General features: G+C 40.2%; 1 protein-coding gene across 3 annotated transcripts in view; it reads right to left on the bottom strand.

Annotated features, from left to right (window-relative positions):
- The window catches only part of LOC128684034 (cilia- and flagella-associated protein 418), a 177875-nt gene that overhangs the window by 64986 nt on the left and 91896 nt on the right, over window positions 1–20993 (bottom strand). For all 3 annotated transcript variants that reach the window (XM_070091857.1, XM_070091859.1, XM_070091854.1), the window contains one exon: window positions 19602–19787. In XM_070091857.1, the coding sequence (XP_069947958.1) occupies window positions 19602–19787 (186 nt within the window). The remainder of the gene's footprint in view (window positions 1–19601; window positions 19788–20993) is intronic.

The raw sequence follows: 20993 nt of genomic DNA, 5'->3' as shown, positions 1-20993 counted from the left end.
TAAAAATAGGAGAGGAGAGTTATTAAATGGAGAGTTAGAGGTATTGGGAAGATGGAGGGAATATTTTGAGGAATTGTTAAATGTTGATGAAGATAGGGAAGCTGTGATTTCGTGTATAGGGCAAGGAGGAATAACATCTTGTAGGAGTGAGGAAGAGCCAGTTGTGAGTGTGGGGGAAGTTCGTGAGGCAGTAGGTAAAATGAAAGGGGGTAAGGCAGCCGGGATTGATGGGATAAAGATAGAAATGTTAAAAGCAGGTGGGGATATAGTTTTGGAGTGGTTGGTGCAATTATTTAATAAATGTATGGAAGAGGGTAAGGTACCTAGGGATTGGCAGAGAGCATGCATAGTTCCTTTGTATAAAGGCAAAGGGGATAAAAGAGAGTGCAAAAATTATAGGGGGATAAGTCTGTTGAGTATACCTGGTAAAGTGTATGGTAGAATTATAATTGAAAGAATTAAGAGTAAGACGGAGAATAGGATAGCAGATGAACAAGGAGGCTTTAGGAAAGGTAGGGGGTGAGTGGACCAGGTGTTTACAGTGAAACATATAAGTGAACAGTATTTAGATAAGGCTAAAGAGGTCTTTGTGGCATTTATGGATTTGGAAAAGGCGTTTGACAGGGTGGATAGGGGGGCAATGTGGCAGATGTTGCAAGTGTATGGTGTAGGAGGTAGGTTACTGAAAGCAGTGAAGAGTTTTTACGAGGATAGTGAGGCTCAAGTTAGAGTATGTAGGAAAGAGGGAAATTATTTCCCAGTAAAAGTAGGCCTTAGACAAGGATGTGTGATGTCACCATGGTTGTTTAATATATTTATAGATGGGGTTGTAAGAGAAGTAAATGTGAGGGTCTTGGCAAGAGGCGTGGAGTTAAAAGATAAAGAATCACACACAAAGTGGGAGTTGTCACAGCTGCTCTTTGCTGATGACACTGTGCTCTTGGGAGATTCGGAAGAGAAGTTGCAGAGATTGGTGGATGAATTTGGTAGGGTGTGCAAAAGAAGAAAATTAAAGGTGAATACAGGAAAGAGTAAAGGTTATGAGGATAACAAAACGATTAGGTGATGAAAGATTGGATATCAGATTGGAGGGAGAGAGTATGGAGGAGGTGAACGTATTCAGATATTTGGGAGTGGACGTGTCAGCGGATGGGTCTATGAAAGATGAGGTGAATCATAGAATTGATGAGGGAAAAAGAGTGACTGGTGCACTTAGGAGTCTGTGGAGACAAAGAACTTTGTCCTTGGAGGCAAAGAGGGGAATGTATGAGAGAATAGTTTTACCAACACTCTTATATGGGTGTGAAGCATGGGTGATGAATGTTGCAGCGAGGAGAAGGCTGGAGGCAGTGGAGATGTCATGTCTAAGGGCAATGTGTGGTGTGAATATAATGCAGAGAATTCGTAGTTTGGAAGTTAGGAGGAGGTGCGGATTACCAAAACTGTTGTCCAGAGGGCTGAGGAAGGGTTGTTGAGGTGGTTCGGACATGTAGAGAGAATGGAGCGAAACAGAATGACTTCAAGAGTGTATCAGTCTGTAGTGGAAGGAAGGCGGGGTAGGGGTTGGCCTAGGAAAGGTTGGAGGGAGGGGGTAAAGGAGGTTTTGTGTGCGAGGGGCTTGGACTTCCAGCAGGCATGCATGAGCGTGTTTGATAGGAGTGAATGGAGACAAATGGTTTTTAATACTTGACGTGCTGTTGGAGTGCTGTTGGATGCAACATCCCAGCAATTCCAGGAACAGCTGTTAAAAATTGACCACTGTCTGGAAAATCTTCCAGCTCCTGCACCCAACATCTTGCTCCTGGGGGATTTCAACTTAAGGCACCTAAAATGGAGGAATATAGCAAATAATATTGTTGCAGTAATAACACCAGGAGGCAGCTCTGATGAAAACTCACACTCACACGAGCTTTTAAATCTCTGCACAAAATTCAATTTAAACCAGCAAATAATAGAGCCTACTAGACTGGAGAATACACTAGACCTCATCTTCACTAACAATGATGATCTGATAAGAAATGTCACCATATCAAAAACAATATACTCAGATCACAACATAATTGAGGTTCAGACATGTATGCGTGGAGCCCCAGACCGACAAAATGAGACTAGTCATGAGGGAGCATTCACCAAATTCAACTTCAATAACAAAAACATAAAGTGGGACCAAGTAAACCAAGTCCTAACCGATATAAGCTGGGAAGATATACTAAGCAACACAGACCCAAACTTATGCCTAGAACAGATTAACTCGGTGGCACTCGATGTATGCACAAGGCTTATTCCTCTAAGAAAAAGGAGGAGTAGATGTAAAATAGAAAGAGACAGGCGCTCCCTTTACAGGCGACGGAAAAGAATAACAGAGCGGCTAAAAGAGGTCAATATATCAGAAATGCGCAGGGAGACACTGGTCAGAGAAATAGCAAGCATCGAACTTAAGCTAAAAGAATCCTTTAGGAGTCAGGAATCGCGGGAAGAACTAAAAGCCATAAATGAAATCGAAAGAAACCCAAAGTATTTCTTCTCCTATGCCAAATCAAAATCGAGAACAACGTCCAGTATTGGGCCCCTACTTAAACAAGATGGGTCCTACACAGATGACAGCAAGGAAATGAGTGAGCTACTCAAGTCCCAATATGACTCAGTTTTTAGCAAGCCGCTAACCAGACTGAGAGTCGAAGATCAAAATGAATTTTTTATGAGAGAGCCACAAAATTTGATTAACACAAGCCTATCCGATGTTATCCTGACGCCAAATGACTTCGAACAGGCGATAAATGACATGCCCATGCACTCTGCCCCAGGGCCAGACTCATGGAACTCTGTGTTCATCAAGAACTGCAAGAAGCCCCTATCACGAGCCTTTTCCATCCTATGGAGAGGGAGCATGGACACGGGGGTCGTCCCTCAGTTACTAAAAACAACAGACATAGCCCCACTCCACAAAGGGGGCAGTAAAGCAACAGCAAAGAACTACAGACCAATAGCACTAACATCCCATATCATAAAAATCTTTGAAAGGGTCCTAAGAAGCAAGATCACCACCCATCTAGAAACCCATCAGTTACACAACCCAGGGCAACATGGGTTTAGAACAGGTCGCTCCTGTCTGTCTCAACTACTGGATCACTACGACAAGGTCCTAAATGCACTAGAAGACAAAAAGAATGCAGATGTAATATATACAGACTTTGCAAAAGCCTTCGACAAGTGTGACCATGGCGTAATAGCGCACAAAATGCGCGCTAAAGGAATAACAGGAAAAGTTGGTCGATGGATCTATAATTTCCTCACTAACAGAACACAGAGAGTAGTCGTCAACAGAGTAAAGTCCGAGGCAGCTACGGTGAAAAGCTCTGTTCCACAAGGCACAGTACTAGCTCCCATCTTGTTCCTCATCCTCATATCCGACATAGACAAGGATGTCAGCCACAGCACCGTGTCTTCCTTTGCAGATGACACCCGAATCTGCATGACAGTGTCTTCCATTGCAGACACTGCAAGGCTCCAGGCGGACATCAACCAAATCTTTCAGTGGGCTGCAGAAAACAATATGAAGTTCAACGATGAGAAATTTCAATTACTCAGATATGGTAAACATGAGGAAATTAAATCTTCATCAGAGTACAAAACAAATTCTGGCCACAAAATAGAGCGAAACACCAACGTCAAAGACCTGGGAGTGATTATGTCGGAGGATCTCACCTTCAAGGACCATAACATTGTATCAATCGCATCTGCTAGAAAAATGACAGGATGGATAATGAGAACCTTCAAAACTAGGGAGGCCAAGCCCATGATGACACTCTTCAGGTCACTTGTTCTATCTAGGCTGGAATATTGCTGCACTCTAACAGCACCTTTCAAGGCAGGTGAAATTGCCGACCTAGAAAATGTACAGAGAACTTTCACGGCGCGCATAACGGAGATAAAACACCTCAATTACTGGGAGCGCTTGAGGTTTCTAAACCTGTATTCCCTGGAACGCAGGAGGGAGAGATACATGATTATATACACCTGGAAAATCCTAGAGGGACTAGTACCGAACTTGCACACGAAAATCACTCACTACGAAAGCAAAAGACTTGGCAGACGATGCACCATCCCCCCAATGAAAAGCAGGGGTGTCACTAGCACGTTAAGAGACCATACAATAAGTGTCAGGGGACCGAGACTGTTCAACTGCCTCCCAGCACACATAAGGGGGATTACCAACAGACCCCTGGCAGTCTTCAAGCTGGCACTGGACAAGCACCTAAAGTCAGTTCCTGATCAGCCGGGCTGTGGCTCGTACGTTGGTTTGCGTGCAGCCAGCAGCAACAGCCTGGTTGATCAGGCGCTGATCCACCAGGAGGCCTGGTCACAGACCGGGCCGCGGGGGCGTTGACCCCCGAAACTCTCTCCAGGTAAACTCCAGGTATGAAGGGATTCAGGGGAAACCGGCAGGCCGGACTTGAGTCCTGGAGATGGGAAGTACAGTGCCTGCACTCTGAAGGAGGGGTGTTAATGTTGCAGTTTAAAAACTGTAGTGTGAAGCACCCTTCTGGCAAGACAGTGATGGAGTGAATGATGGTGAAAGTTTTTCTTTTTCGGGCCACCCTGCCTTGGTGGGAATCGGCCAGTGTGATAAAAAAAAAAAAAAAAAAAAAAACATACGAAAGGAATAATTTTCTACAGTTACCCCCAGTACACATCTTCTCTTATGTTAGATTAGGGAAAATGTTATTCTTGGCATCACTTGTACAAGTTATCTGGCTACCACATCTCAAATTTATGTTTATTTATTCTATTGTGGGGTGTATTTATCATCTTTATATGTTATGTATCATGTTTATTATATAATTTTGAAAAAAATATCATGGATAGATTAATGAAAATGTGTATATTAACGTAATATACAACATTTAAATGAGACTCGGTGATTATTATTATCATTACTAATATGACGTCTGGAGACATAAAACGCTCTTACTGATTTTAATGTGTACCTGCATGTCAGCACAGCATGTAAGTTTATTTAAGTACAGGTATACATAAGTATAATTATCAGAGTATATATAAAAAATGAAATAACTTTTAAAAACACTTAAAATTTTGGAGTTTCCAAACTAATGGAGAGACTTAGTGCTTACGGATCTCACAGAGAATGTAAACAAACCGGGTGGGGCGCGGTGACCGTATTAGAAAGTCAGGTGGGGGAGCTGTATAGCGAGTTTTGGTCATAATTTGAAATGACCGTATTAGCGAAACACTGTAAAGTGAAACGCCGTTAAGTGGGGCCCTACTGTATATATATATATATATATATATATATATATATATATATATATATATATATATATATATATATATATATATATATATATAATATATATATATATATATATATATATATATAATATATATATATATATACATACACATACATAAATACATACATACAGGTACCATCCGACTTACAACCGAATTTGGTTCCAACCAACTGGTCATAAATCGAAATGGATGTAAGTCGAACCTTACTATTGAATATCAACATCACATTTTTGTAATGACTTTATTTTACTGCTTTATTTTGGTATTTCATTTTTTACTTTACTCATAATGCTGTTAGTACTGTATTTTATACCATAAGGATTATGATAAACACTGTGTGCAACACAGACAGTTGTTTATTTCCCAGAAATTTGGCATAAAAAACATGGTCATAAGTCGAGTGGTCGTATGTCGAGCAGGTCGTAAGTCGTATGGTAGCTGTATATATATTTATATATATTTATATATATTTATATATATATATATACAGTGGACCCCAGTTACCGATATTTTTTCACTCCAGAAGTATGTTCAGGTGCCAGTACTGACCGAATTTGTTCCCATAAGGAATATTGTGAAGTAGATTAGTCCATTTCAGACCCCCAAACATAAACATACAAACACACTTACATGAATACACTTACATAATTGGTCGCATTCGGAGGTGATCATTATGCGGGGGTCCACTGTATACATATATATATACATACATATTTTTTTTTTTTTCAACAAGTCAGCCGTCTCCCACCGAGGCAGGGTGACCCAAAAAAGAAAGAAAATCCCCAAAAAGAAAATACTTTCATCATCATTCAACACTTTCACCACACTCGCACATTATCACTGATTTTGCAGAGGTGCTCAGAATACAACAGTTTAGAAGCATACACATATAAAGATACACAACATATCCCTCCAAACTGCCAATATCCCAAACCCCTCCTTTAAAGTGCAGGCATTGTACTTCCCATTTCCAGGACTCAAGTCCGACTATATGAAAATAACAGGTTTCCCTGAATCCCTTCACTAAATATTACCCTGCTCACACTCCAACAGATCGTCAGGTCCCAAGTACCATTCGCCTCCATTCACTCCTATCTAACACGCTCACGCACGCTTGCTGGAAGTCCAAGCCCCTTGCCCACAAAACCTCCTTTACCCCCTCTCTCCAACCCTTTTGAGGATGACCCCTACCCCACCTTCCTTCCCCTATAGATTTATATGATTTCCATGTCATTCTACTTTGATCCATTCTCTCTAAATGACCAAACCACCTCAACAACCCCTCTTCTGCCCTCTGACTAATACTTTTATTAACTCCACACCTTTTCCTAATTTCCACACTCCGAATTTTCTGCATAATATTTACACCACACATTGCCCTTAGACAGGACATCTCCACTCCCTCCAACCGTCCCCTTGCTGCTGCATTTACCACCCAAGCTTCACATCCATATAAGAGTGTTGGTACTACTATACTTTCATACATTCCCTTCTTTGCCTCCATAGGTAACATTTTTTGACTCCACATATACCTCAATGCACCACTCACCTTTTTTCCTTCATCAATTCTATGATTAACCTCATCCTTCATAAATCCATCCACCGACACGTCAACTCCCAAGTATCTGAAAACATTCACTTCTTCCATACTTCTCCTCCCCAATTTGATATCCAATTTTTCTTTATCTAAATCATTTGATACCCTCATCACCTTACTCTTTTCTATGTTCACTTTCAACTTTCTACCTTTACACACATTCCCAAACTCATCCACTAACCTTTGCAATTTTTCTTTAGAATCTCCCATAAGCACAGTATCATCAGCAAAAAGTAACTGTGTCAATTCCCATTTTGAATTTGATTCCCCATAATTTAATCCCACCCCTCTTCCGAACACCCTAGCATTTACTTCTTTTACAACCCCATCTATAAATATAATAAACAACCATGGTGACATTACACATCCCTGTCTAAGACCTACTTTTACCAGGAAGTAGTCTCCCTCTCTTCTACACACCCTAACCTGAGCCTCACTATCCTCATAAAAACTCTTTACAGCATTTAGTAACTTACCACCTATTCCATATACTTGCAACATCTGCCACATTGCTCCTCTATCCACTCTATCACATGCCTTTTCTACATCCATAAATGCAATAAAAACTTCCCTACCTTTATCTAAATACTGTTCACATATATGCTTCAATGTAAACACATGATCTACACATCCCCTACCCACTCTGAAACCTCCTTGCTCATCCGCCATCCTACATTCTGTCTTACCTCTAATTCTTTCAATTATAACCCTACCGTACACTTTTCCTGGTATACTCAGTAAACTTATTCCTCTATAATTTTTACAATCTCTTTTGTCCCCTTTCCCTTTATATAAAGGGACTATACACGCTCTCTGCCAATCCCTAGGTACCTTCCCCTCTTTCATACATTTATTAAAGAAAAGTACCAACCACTCCAACACTATATCCCCCCCTGCTTTTAACATTTCTGTCATGATCCCATCAGTTCCAGCTGCTTTACCCCCTTTCATTCTACGTAATGCCTCACGTACCTCCCCCACACTTACATTCTGCTCTTCTTCACTCCTAAAAGATGGTATGCCTCCCTGGCCAGTGCATGAAATTACTGCCTCCCTTTCTTCCTCAACATTTAAAAGTTCCTCAAAATATTCTCGCCATCTACCTAATACCTCCCTCTCCCCATCTACTAACTCCCCTACTCTGTTTTTAACTGACAAATCCATACTTTCCCTAGGCTTTCTTAACTTGTTTAACTCCAAAAAATTTTCTTATTTTCATTAAAATTTCTTGACAGTGCCTCTCCCACTCTATCATCTGCTCTCCATTTGCACTCTCTCACCACTCTCTTTACCTTTCTTTTACTCTCCTTATACTCTGCTCTTCTTATAACACTTCTGCTTAGTAAAAACCTCTCATAAGCTACCTTTTTCTCTTTTATCACACCCTTTACTTCATCATTCCACCAATCACTCCTCTTTCCTCCTGCACCCACCCTCCTATAACCACAAACTTCTGCCCCACATTCTAATACTGCATTTTTGAAACTATTCCAACCCTCTTCAACCCCCCCACTACTCATCTTTGCACTAGCCCACCTTTCTGCCATTAGTCGCTTATATCTCACCCGAACTTCCTCCTCCCTTAGTTTATACACTTTCACCTACCTCTTACTTGTTGTTGCCACCTTCCTCTTTTCCCATCTACCTCTTACTCTAACTGTAGCTACAACTAAATAATGATCCAATATATCAGTTGCCCCTCTATAAACATGTACATCCTGGAGCCTACCCATCAACCTTTTATCCACCAATACATAATCTAACAAACTACTTTCATTACGTGCTACATCATACCTTGTATATTTATTTATCCTCTTTTTCATAAAGTATGTATTACTTATTACCAAATCTCTTTCTACACATAGCTTAATTAAAGGCTCCCCATTTACATTTACCCCTGGCACCCCAAATTTACCTACTACTCCCTCCATAACATTTTTACCCACTTTAGCATTGAAATCCCCAACCACCATTACTCTCACATTTGATTCAAAACTCCCCACGCATTCACTCAAAATTTCCCAAAATCTCTCCCTCTCCTCTACACTTCTCTCTTCTCCAGGTGCATACTCGCTTACTATAACCCACTTTTCACATCCAATCTTTATTTCACTCCACATAATCCTTGAATTTATACATTTATAGTCCATCTTTTCCTGCCATAGCTTATCCTTCAACATTATTGCTACTCCTTCTTTAGCACTAACTCTATTTGAAACCCCTGACCTAATCCCATTTATTCCTCTCCATTGAAACTCTCCCACCCCCTTCAGCTTTGTTTCACTTAAAGCCAGGACATCCAGCTTCTTCTCATTCATAACATCCACAATCATCTCTTTCTTATCATTTGCACAACATCCACGCACACACACACACATATATATATATATATATATATATATATATATATATATATATATATATATATATATATATTCTTTCTTAATTTCAACACACTGGCTGTATCCCACCTAGGCGGGGTGGCCCAAAATGAAAAACGAAAGTTTCTCCTTTTACATTTAGTAATATATACAGGAGAAGGGATTACTAGCCCCTTGCTCCTGGCATTTTATTCGCCTCTTACAACATGCATAGCTTACAGAGGAAGAATTCTGTTCCACTTCCCCATGGAGGTAAGAGGAAATAAACAAGAACTAGAAAGAAAATAAAAGAAAACCCAAATGGGTGTGTATATATATGCTTGTACATGTATGTGTAGTGTGACCTAAGTGTAAGTAGAAGTAGCAAGACGTACCTGAAATCTTGCATGTTCATGAGACAGAAAAAAGGACACCAGCAATCCTACCATCATGTAAAACAATTACAGGCTTTCGTTTTACACTCACTTGGCAGGACGGTAGTACCTCCCTGGGCGGTTGCTGTCTACCAACCTACTACCGATTCCCACCAAGGCAGGGTCGCCCGAAAAAGAAAAACTTTCACCATCATTCACTCCATCACTGTCTTGCCAGAAGGGTGCTTTACACTACAGTTTTTAAACTGCAACATTAACACCCCTCCTTCAGAGTGCAGGCACTGTACTTCCCATCTCCAGGACTCAAGTCCGGCCTGCCGGTTTCCCTGAACCCCTTCATAAATGTTACTTTGCTCACACTCCAACAGCACGTCAAGTATTAAAAACCATTTGTCTCCATTCACTCCTATCAAACACGCTCACGCATGCCTGCTGGAAGTCCAAGCCCCTCGCACACAAAACCTCCTTTACCCCCTCCCTCCAACCTTTCCTAGGCCGACCCCTACCCCGCCTTCCTTCCACTACAGACTGATACACTCTTGAAGTTATTCTGTTTCGCTCCATTCTCTCCACATGTCCGAACCACCTCAAAAACCCTTTCTCAGCCCTTTGGACAACAGTTTTGGTAATCCCGCACCTCCTCCTAACTTCCAAACTACGAATTCTCTGCATTATATTCACACCACACATTGCTCTCAGACATGACATCTCCACTTCCTCCAGCCTTCTCCTCGCTGCAACATTCATCACCCACGCTTCACACCCATATAAGAGCGTTGGTAAAACTATACTCTCATACATTCCCCTCTTTGCCTCCAAGGACAAAGTTCTTTGTCTCCACAGACTTCTAAGTGCACCACTCACCCTTTTCCCCTCATCAATTCTATGATTCACCTCATCTTTCATAGACCCATCCGCTGACACATCCACTCCCAAATATCTGAATACATTCACCTCCTCCATACTCTCTCCCTCCAATCTGATATCCAATCTTTCATCACCTAATCTTTTTGTTATCCTCATAACCTTACTCTTTCCTGTATTCACTTTCAATTTTCTTCTTTTGCACACCCTACCAAATTCATCCACCAATCTCTGCAACTTCTCTTCAGAATCTCCCAAGAGCACAGTGTCATCAGCAAAGAGCAGCTGTGACAACTCCCACTTTGTGTGTGATTCTTTATCTTTTAACTCCACGCCTCTTGCCAAGACCCTCGCATTTACTTCTCTTACAACCCCATCTATAAATATATTAAACAACCACGGTGACATCACACATCCTTGTCTAAGGCCTACTTTTACTGGGAAATAATTTCCCTCTTTCCTACATACTCTAACTTGAGCCTCACTATCCTCGTAAAAACTCTTCACTGCTTTCAGTAACCTACCTCCTACACCATACACCTGCAACATCTGCCACATTGCCCCCCTATCCACCCTGTCATATGCCATGTTCATATAAAATATTTCATAATATTTCAATAATTTTAATGTTTGCAACTGCTAAATAAGCTACCCTGGCTCCGAAGAAAGCTCCTAGTGCCACGCCTTTGGTAAAGGTGAGAAATATGGTTGAATTCAAGAAAAATATCATTGAACAATATGAAAGTGGCATACGTGTGGCAGAACTGGCCAGAATGTATAAGAAACCCCATACAACCATAGCTTCCATTGTGGCCAAGAAAAGGGAAATCAAGGAAGCTGTTGTTGCAAAGGGGGTAAATATGCTGATAAAAATGAGATCGCCAGTACTTGAAGATGTTGAGAAGTTAACCCGTAAACGGTCCAAACGTATATATACGTTTTTTCAACATTTGAAAGTATGTAAAAAAAGTAGATCTTTTTTTTTTTTTACATTTGAAAATGTGTAAAAAACTTTGATCTACTTTTTTTTTTTGTTACATTTGAAAATATGTAAAAGAACGTAGATCTACTTTTGTAGCACTACACATGTGAACGTAGATCTGCTTGGACCGTTTACGGGTTAATGTTGGTGTGGCTCAATGAGAAACAATTAGCAAGAGATAGTCTTATGCAGTTGCTTATCTGTGAAAAGGCTAGGCAGTTCCATGACGATCTCGTAGAGAAATTGCCTGCAACGAGTACTGATATTTGTGAATTTAAGGCCAGCAAAGGCTGGTTTGAGAGATTTAAGAACTGTAGTGGCATACAGTGTGATAAGGCATGGTGAGGATGCCAGTTCTTACAAAAATGCAGCTACAAAATTCGTAAGTGAATTCAAGTAGTACATACAAACTAAACAATTTAAACCCCAACAAGTGTTCAATCATGATGAAACAGGCCTCTTTTGGAAGAAAATGCCAAAGAGGACCTACATTACTCAGGAGGAAAAGGCACTGCCAGGACACAAGCCTATGAAAGACAGACTAACTCTCATGTTTTGTAGTAATGCTAGTGGGGATTGCAAAGTGAAGCCGTTACTAGTGTGTTCAAGAGAAACACTGTCATGAAGAGTAAATTGTGTGTTTTGGAAAGCTAATAATAAGGCATGGGTCACGAGGGAAATTTTCCTCAAGTGGTTCCATGAAGTGTTTGGCCCCAGTGTGAAGAAGTACCTCCTGGAAAATAAATTGGAACTCAAGTGCCTCCTGCTAATGGACACTGCACCTGCTCATCCTCCAAACTTGGATGACCTAATTCTGGAGGAGTCTGGGTTCATCACAGTGAAGTTCTTGCCCCCTAATACCACTCCTTTCCTCCAGCCCATGCACCAGCAGATCATTCCAAACTTTAAAAAACTCTACACCAAAGCAATGTTTCAAAGGTGTTTTAATGTGACCACAGACACTCACTTGACCCTAAAAGAGTTTTGGAAAGAACACTTCAGTATCCTCCATTGCATAAGCCTTATAGGTAAGGCTTGGGAGGGAGTGACTACCAGGACTTTGAACTCTGCTTGGAGAAAAGTGTGGCCAGATTGTGTCAACAAGAGGGATTTTGAAGGGTTTAGGGCTGACCTTGAGGAGCCTATGGTAGTTGTGGAATCTATTGTGGCATTGGGGAATTCCATAGGGGTGGATGTGAGTTTGGAGGATGTGGAAGAGTTGGTGGAGGACCACAACGCAGAGCTAACCACTGACGAGCTGCAAGAGCTTCAGCTGGAACAGCAGCAGACCGCAGCTCAGAATATTGCTTTAGAAGAGGAGGAAGAGAGATGGAAGAAGGTGCCTTCTTCAGAAATTAAGGAGATTTTTGAAATGTGGAGTAGGATGGAAAGATTTATGGAGAAACATCACCCTGACAAAGCTGTTGCAAGCCATGTCAGCAACATGTACAGTGACAAAGTCTTGGCCCATTTTAGGGAAGTTTTAAAGAGATGCCAGAAACAGAGCTCTCTGAACAAGTATTTAGTGCCACAGGTATGCAGTAACTCTCAAGCTGGTCCTAGGGACATTTATTTATTTATTTATTTATTTATTTAGTAATTTAAGCATACATACAGAGGTACAAAAAATACAGGTAAGAGCAGCATGCCAAAGCCACTTATATGCATAGCATTACGGGCTGGCTTAAAATTAACTTAAGATTAACTAAGCAATGATGAAATCAGTGATAAAACATTATTGTAAACAGATAACTATAAAGTACAAATGAGTATTACAATGACAGGTCATATGGTTGCATGCATTGCTGTACATTCAGTCGAATGGAGTATTCTGTTAGGTAGTATATTTAAAAAAATAACAAAGTTAGATTGGGTCCTAGGTTTAACATTTGTGTGATATAATTGTGAGTAACATATAGGATATACAATTTATAAGGTTCAGTTATTCAGTATTTATTTGGTTTTGAGTGAGTAAGTGATCTTTGAGAAGAGACTTGAATTTATAAACAGGTAGTGTTTCTTTTATATTTACAGGTAATGAATTCCAGATTTTAGGGCCTTTTATGTGCATTGAGTTTTTGCATAGCGTGAGATGGACACGAGGAACATCAAAGAGTGATCTGTGCCTTCTGTTATGGTCATGTGTTCTGTTGAGGTTGGCAAGGAGATGTTTGAGGGGAGGGTTAATATCAGAGTTAAGTGTTCTATGTATGTAATAGGTGCAGTAATAAGTATGGATGTTTGTATGGTGAGTAGGTTGAGTGTTTTGAATATTGGTGGAGTGTGCTGCCTGTAGTGAGAATTTGTTATCATTCTAACTGCAGCCTTTTGTTGGGCAATTAGTGGTCTGAGATGGTTAATTGTTGTTGAGCCCCATGCACAAATTCCATAGGTGAGATAGGGGTAAATAAGAGAGTGATAAAGGGCCAGGAGAGCTGACTGTGGAACATAGTACCGTATCTTCGATAGTATGCCTACAGTCTTGGAAATTTTCTTAGAAATTTGTTGTATATGTGTATGAAATTTGAGTCTATTATCAAGGTGGATTCCTAAGAATTTTCCCTCTGTTAGCTTTGTGATAGGTGATCCGTTTATCATTATGTTAAGAGGGACATCTGTAGCTCTGTTACCAAACTGAATGAACTAGGTTTTGTCAATGTTTAGTGTAAGTTTGTTAGTCCTCATCCAGGTAGATATTTTCTGTAATTCGGTGTTTACAGTATTGGCTAGCGTGACTGGGCTCGGGTGAGAGAAGACATATGTAGTGTCATCTGCAAAAAGTGTGGGTTTGAGTAATTGCGAAGCATTTGGTAGGTCATTTATGTATAGGAGAAAGAGAAGAGGGCCAAGGACACTTCCCTGTGGGACACCAACTGTAATTGGTTGAGCGGAAGAGTTTGCCCCATTTGCGTACACATATTGGCTTCTGTTGCTGAGGTATGACTTGAGGTAGTTGAGGGAGTGCCCTCTAATACCATAGTGTGACAATTTTACGTGGAGCAAGTCATGGTCAACTGTATCAAAAGCTTTACGTAAGTCAATGAAGATCCCCAGTGGGACTTCTTTTTTCTCTATTGCAGTGTATATATGTTCTAGCATGTGTATAATAGCATCATTAGTATTTTTATTAGGCCTGAATCCAAATTGGCAGGGGTTGAGAATGTTTTGGGAGATGAGGTAGGAGTAGATTCGTTTATGAATTAATTTTTCGAAGATTTTTGAGAGAGGGTGTAAATTGGATATTGGCCTATAGTTATTCAACTCTGTTTGGTCTCCTCCTTTATGGATCGGGGTGACCCTTGCTATTTTGAGAGCTGTAGGGAAGGTGGAGGATTCAATGGATTTGTTAAAGAGTGTTGCAATGATTGGTGATAGTACTTGTGACACTTTTTTGTATATAAAGGGTGGTAAGGTATAAACAGCTATTGGAGGATAGATGGGCTAATGAGAGCATAGGCAATGGGGTCGAAGAGGTATGGGGTAGGTTTAAAAATGTAGTGTTAGAGTGTTCAGCAGAAGTTTGTGGTTACAGGAAAGTGGGTGCGGGAGGGAAGAGGAGCGATTGGTGGAATGATGATGTAAAGAGAGTAGTAAGGGAGAAAAAGTTAGCATATGAGAAGTTTTTACAAAGTAGAAGTGATGCAAGGAGGGAAGAGTATATGGAGAAAAAGAGAGAGGTTAAGAGAGTGGTGAAGCAATGTAAAAAGAGAGCAAATGAGAGAGTGGGTGAGATGTTATCAACAAATTTTGTTGAAAAAAAGAAAAAGTTTTGGAGTGAGATTAACAAGTTAAGAAAGCCTAGAGAACAAATGGATTTGTCAGTTAAAAATAGGAGAGGAGAGTTATTAAATGGAGAGTTAGAGGTATTGGGAAGATGGAGGGAATATTTTGAGGAATTGTTAAATGTTGATGAAGATAGGGAAGCTGTGATTTCGTGTATAGGGCAAGGAGGAATAACATCTTGTAGGAGTGAGGAAGAGCCAGTTGTGAGTGTGGGGGAAGTTCGTGAGGCAGTAGGTAAAATGAAAGGGGGTAAGGCAGCCGGGATTGATGGGATAAAGATAGAAATGTTAAAAGCAGGTGGGGATATAGTTTTGGAGTGGTTGGTGCAATTATTTAATAAATGTACGGAAGAGGGTAAGGTACCTAGGGATTGGCAGAGAGCATGCATAGTTCCTTTGTATAAAGGCAAAGGGGATAAAAGAGAGTGCAAAAATTATGGGGGGATAAGTCTGCTGAGTATACCTGGTAAAGTGTATGGTAGAGTTATTATTGAAAGAATTAAGAGTAAGACGGAGAATAGGATAGCAGATGAACAAGGAGGCTTTAGGAAAGGTAGGGGGTGTGTGGACCAGGTGTTTACAGTGAAACATATAAGTGAACAGTATTTAGATAAGGCTAGAGGTCTTTGTGGCATTTATGGATTTGGAAAAGGCGTATGACAGGGTGGATAGGGGGGCAATGTGGCAGATGTTGCAAGTGTATGGTGTAGGAGGTAGGTTACTGAAAGCAGTGAAGAGTTTTTACGAGGATAGTGAGGCTCAAGTCAGAGTATGTAGGAAAGAGGGAAATTATTTCCCAGTAAAAGTAGGCCTTAGACAAGGATGTGTGATGTCACCGTGGTTGTTTAATATATTTATAGATGCGGTTGTAAGAGAAGTAAATGCGAGGGTCTTGACAAGAGGCGTGGAGTTAAAAGATAAAGAATCACACACAAAGTGGGAGTTGTCACAGCTGCTCTTTGCTGATGACACTGTGCTCTTGGGAGATTCTGAAGAGAAGTTGCAGAGATTGGTGGATGAATTTGGTAGGGTGTGCAAAAGAAGAAAATTAAAGGTGAATACAGGAAAGAGTAAGGTTATGAGGATAACAAAAAGATTAGGTGATGAAAGATTGAATATCAGATTGGAGGGAGAGAGTATGGAGGAGGTGAATGTATTCAGATATTTGGGAGTGGACGTGTCAGCGGATGGGTCTATGAAAGATGAGGTGAATCATAGAATTGATGAGGGAAAAAGAGTGAGTGGTGCACTTAGGAGTCTGTGGAGACAAAGAACTTTGTCCTTGGAGGCAAAGAGGGGAATGTATGAGAGTATATTTTTACCAACGCTCTTATATGGGTGTGAAGCATGGGTGATGAATGTTGCAGCGAGGAGAAGGCTGGAGGCAGTGGAGATGTCATGTCTGAGGGCAATGTGTGGTGTGAATATAATGCAGAGAATTCGTAGTTTGGAAGTTAGGAGGAGGTGCGGGATTACCAAAACTGTTGTCCAGAGGGCTGAGGAAGGGTTGTTGAGGTGGTTCGGACATGTAGAGAGAATGGAGCGAAACAGAATGACTTCAAGAGTGTATCAGTCTGTAGTGGAAGGAAGGCGGGGTAGGGGTCGGCCTAGGAAAGGTTGGAGAGAGGGGGTAAAGGAGGTTTTGTGTGCGAGGGGCTTGGACTTCCAGCAGGTATGCATGAGCGTGTTTGATAGGAGTGAATGGAGACAAATGGTTTTTAATACTTGACGTGCTGTTGGAGTGTGAGCAAAGTAACATTTATGAAGGGGTTCAGGGAAACCGGCAGGCCGGACTTGAGTCCTGGAGATGGGAAGTACAGTGCCTGCACTCTGAAGGAGGGGTGTTAATGTTGCAGTTTAAAAACTGTAGTGTAAAGCACCCTTCTGGCAAGACAGTGATGGAGTGAATGATGGTGAAAGTTTTTCTTTTTCGGGCCACCCTGCCTTGGTGGGAATCGGCCAGTGTGATAAAAAAAAAAAAAAAAAAAAAAAAGGTATTTAAATCTCCTGCCTTGTTTTTTAGTGTGTTGATAATAAGGGAGACTTCGTATGGGTTAGTCGGAGTTAGGAACAGTGTGTTCGGGTAGTTGCCAGTGAGGTAGTCATTTGGTGGGGTATCTGAGCTTGGGATTTTATTGGCAAGGTTTTGTCCTATAGTGGAGAAGAAATCATTGAGTCTGTTTGCTGTTTCTGTTGGTGGGAGTTGGGGTTCATCTGATTTTGCTAATTTTATTTCGCTATTTCATGATATCTTTTTTGTTCCCAGAATTTCTGATAGGGTCTTCCAGGTCTTTTTTATATCACCTCGTAAGTTGGATAATCTGTTCTCACAATACAGTTTTTTTGCCCTTCTTATCAGGCTGGTTAGGATTGACGAGTAACGTTTTGTTTGGTCTCTGGTTATGTGACCCATTCTGTACTGTTTTTCATATCGGTGTTTTGTATTTATGGATTTGAGAATGCTGGGTGTTAGCCAGGGACTGTTCAGTCTCTTAGCTGTCATCTGTTTAGTTTTTTTAGGGCAGTGCTTGTTATAGAGGTATTGGGTCTTTTTTAGAAAATTATTAAAACATTCATCAATATCTGTATAGATTTCTAGCTCAGTGTGCCAGTCAATGTTTGTTACTGCTGTTGTGAAGTTATTAATGGCTGCCTCATTGTGAAGTCTGAAGGTGACTTTAGTAGTGTCTTGGGGTATTTTACCAAGAGTTGTTATGAGGAAAGTAGGGTAGTGGTCTGTGGTATTATCTGTAATTATGCCTGATTTTAAAGGGGATATGGTGTTGGTCCAGATGTGGTCAAGGGAAGTAACACCAGAAAAGGACTTGGTACTTGAAGTCTTTATGGAAGGGGATTCCCCTTCCAAACAGTAAATAATCCAATCTCTCCCCTCCTCCAGTCTTCCATACAATAAGACAAGTCACCAATAAAAGTAAGTGTTATGCTGTTAATGTTTCATTCATCATGTCTCATTGTTTTGTGCATGTACATCTATATTTCATGTAAAAAAAATTTTTGTTTTAATACTTCTGGGTGTCTGGAACGGATTAACTGTATTTACATTACATGCTTCCGGCAAGATAGTGATCAAGTTATTGATGATGAAAGTGTTTTCTTCTTTTGGCTCACCCTACAAGTTCAGTACATTTCTTTTTTTTTTTTTTTATGTATACTGGTAGAGAATTTCAATCCTAGGTTGAGTACTTCTTGCTCACTGGTGAACAGGGTGTGAGAGATGATTATGATTTCATTCTGCTGATGTTGTTCTATAGGCTGTTGTCATAGAGGAACTGTAGTTTTCTGGAACATATGATTCCACTTGGCTGAACACCATTACCAAAGGTGACATCACTCACCTATTTCTACACATCAAGTCTCTCCTTTATATGCACCCTTTTTATCCATCTCTGAAAACTGGTTTTGTGTTTGGTGGACTAAACAAAAAAAAATGCTATAAACAGCAAATTAAAAAAGCTTATTTTTGGTATTGATAGCTGTTGTGTTTAGATGCTGGATATCACCTGAGTGTTACAGGTGTAATGAGCTGATACTGCCTAGAAGTTTAGAGAGGCATTTAGCCAGAAGTCCAGCTAACCTGTGAGAAGCATTGCTGATGCCTGAAGTAATAAGACATAATGGTATACATCTGTATTTAGTTTGTGAGAGTTGGGCAACCGACAAGTGTATGTCAACCCGGGATGGGAGGGCAGAAGCCTCCTTCCTTGTGATGTTCTGTAGAGTGTGTTGACCTCTGGTGAGGAAGGATTCTGTGTCTTTTTAAAGGTTCTGTGTTGTGGTAGTTTCACAGGTATCAGGATACCCATGTAAATCCTGCACCTCCTTCTAATAGCTACTGTTCTTAAGTTTAACTACTCCTTTTCCATTTTCAGCTGTGAGTTAATCTTTGTTTGTATTTTTGACAAGGTTACTAAGTTATCTGTGTAATGTTTTAATAGTGTAGGGATAGTGGTTTCTTGCATAGCAACTATTAGGATTCCCCAAAAGCATCCTTAGAGGAAATTCACTTCAGTGTGTGTCTGATTCTGTAACAGAAAAAATCTCCCCGTGATGCTGCTGACATTTTCCTGTAAGTTTATATCTAACAGACTATATGAATGGAACAAGGAAGAGTTACCATAAAAGTAAAACATGGGATTTATAAAGTGCCTGGACTTGCAGTTCATTTAATGCACAGGTCAATAAAATTTAAAAGGTGAAGCTCACATGTCTTTCTAAACCAAAATTTAAAAATCACATACCATATATGCTTGAGTGTTTTCAAATTATCATTCAAGCAGTGCAACCAACCTGATAGTGGCACCTGTCGACATTCCTTTGGGGCAAGAAGTCCCACTGAGGATGGGCATACTACACTTCTTGCTCTCTCCTGATTCTGATTTAACAGTTCTTGAAATGTTATTTATGTCTAGTGGCTGAGGGGGAGTTTCAAACTCATCAAGTAGATCTTTCAAGTCGTCTGACTTCACACTTTCACTGTGGAAAAAAAGTATGAAAACAAATGGTGGCTTGTATGAAAATTATTATTTTATAAGACACCAACACCTTCCCACAATCTTTAATCAATGTGATGCTCAGCGGCAGCTTTCTTTATACCAGTACGTATATTTTTGGTGAGTTTCACGAAGGAACAAAGTGAACTATAGCTGCAAAGGCTCTTACCAAACCCAATTCCATCAATCCCATGAGGGAGAAGATTCATTATTCAGAAGTTTTTAGCTACCAAGATTAAGTAAATAAATCAGTAATCAAGCCCACTGCATATTTTCTTTCCTAGCTAAAGTTCAGCCAGATAAATAAATGTCATCCATGCACACATCATTCTTGAGTTTATAAATTTTGCCACATAGTTATGAAAGATTTAGTAGTAGTTAAAACTTCGTCATACTGGATGTAAAAATAAACCCTAGGAGTTTAGGTTAGCAGAAATCTAAAGACAACAATGCACAAGGATTTGCAATGAAGCTGAAAGACTTCTTGACTTTCTATAATCCTGTTTTTTAACATAAGTATAATTATCAGAGTACAGTAGAGCACCACTTGCAGGGCAGGTTACATTCCAGGCTACCAGTGGAAAGCGGACATCACCAGAAAGCAGTACGCCATTTTTTAATTAATAAATGCATATAAATGCCAGATAACAAGTTTACACTAACATATATTAAGTTAGCAACAGAACACAGCATTAAAAACAATAAAAAGTAAAATACACACACAGTACACTCATTATTTACCTTAAAATATTTTTAGTCTTAATGTAAGGTGAGAGGTGAGTAGTATTTATTGTAAGAAGTCAGGTGTGGTAGGTATGGCAGGCCTCCTGGCCAACCCACCCACATGTAATATACTACAACATTTAAAGCATCCCAGAACGATAAAATGCATATACAGTACACTCATTACTTACCTTAAAATATTTGTAGTCTTAATGTAGGGTGAGAGGTGAGTAAATGAGGTAAAATAAATAAACAAGAGAGAGAGGGTGTATTTATCATGTTTATGTGTTACATAGCATGTTTATTATATAATTTTGAAAAAAAAAATCATAGCTGGATTAATGAAAATGTTTATAATGTAACATAGGTCAGCCATCACTAATCTGGCGTCACTGGGACCTGTAGCGTGCCGGGTTAGTGAGCTTGCCGGATTACAGAGTGGTTAAGTTAGAATACACATAATACT

This window comes from Cherax quadricarinatus, chromosome 3, assembly GCF_038502225.1.
Source record: "Cherax quadricarinatus isolate ZL_2023a chromosome 3, ASM3850222v1, whole genome shotgun sequence".
Classification (NCBI taxonomy): domain Eukaryota; kingdom Metazoa; phylum Arthropoda; class Malacostraca; order Decapoda; family Parastacidae; genus Cherax; species Cherax quadricarinatus.
Note: the sequence above shows the minus strand (reverse complement) of the source record. Positions and strands in the feature narration are given on the sequence as shown.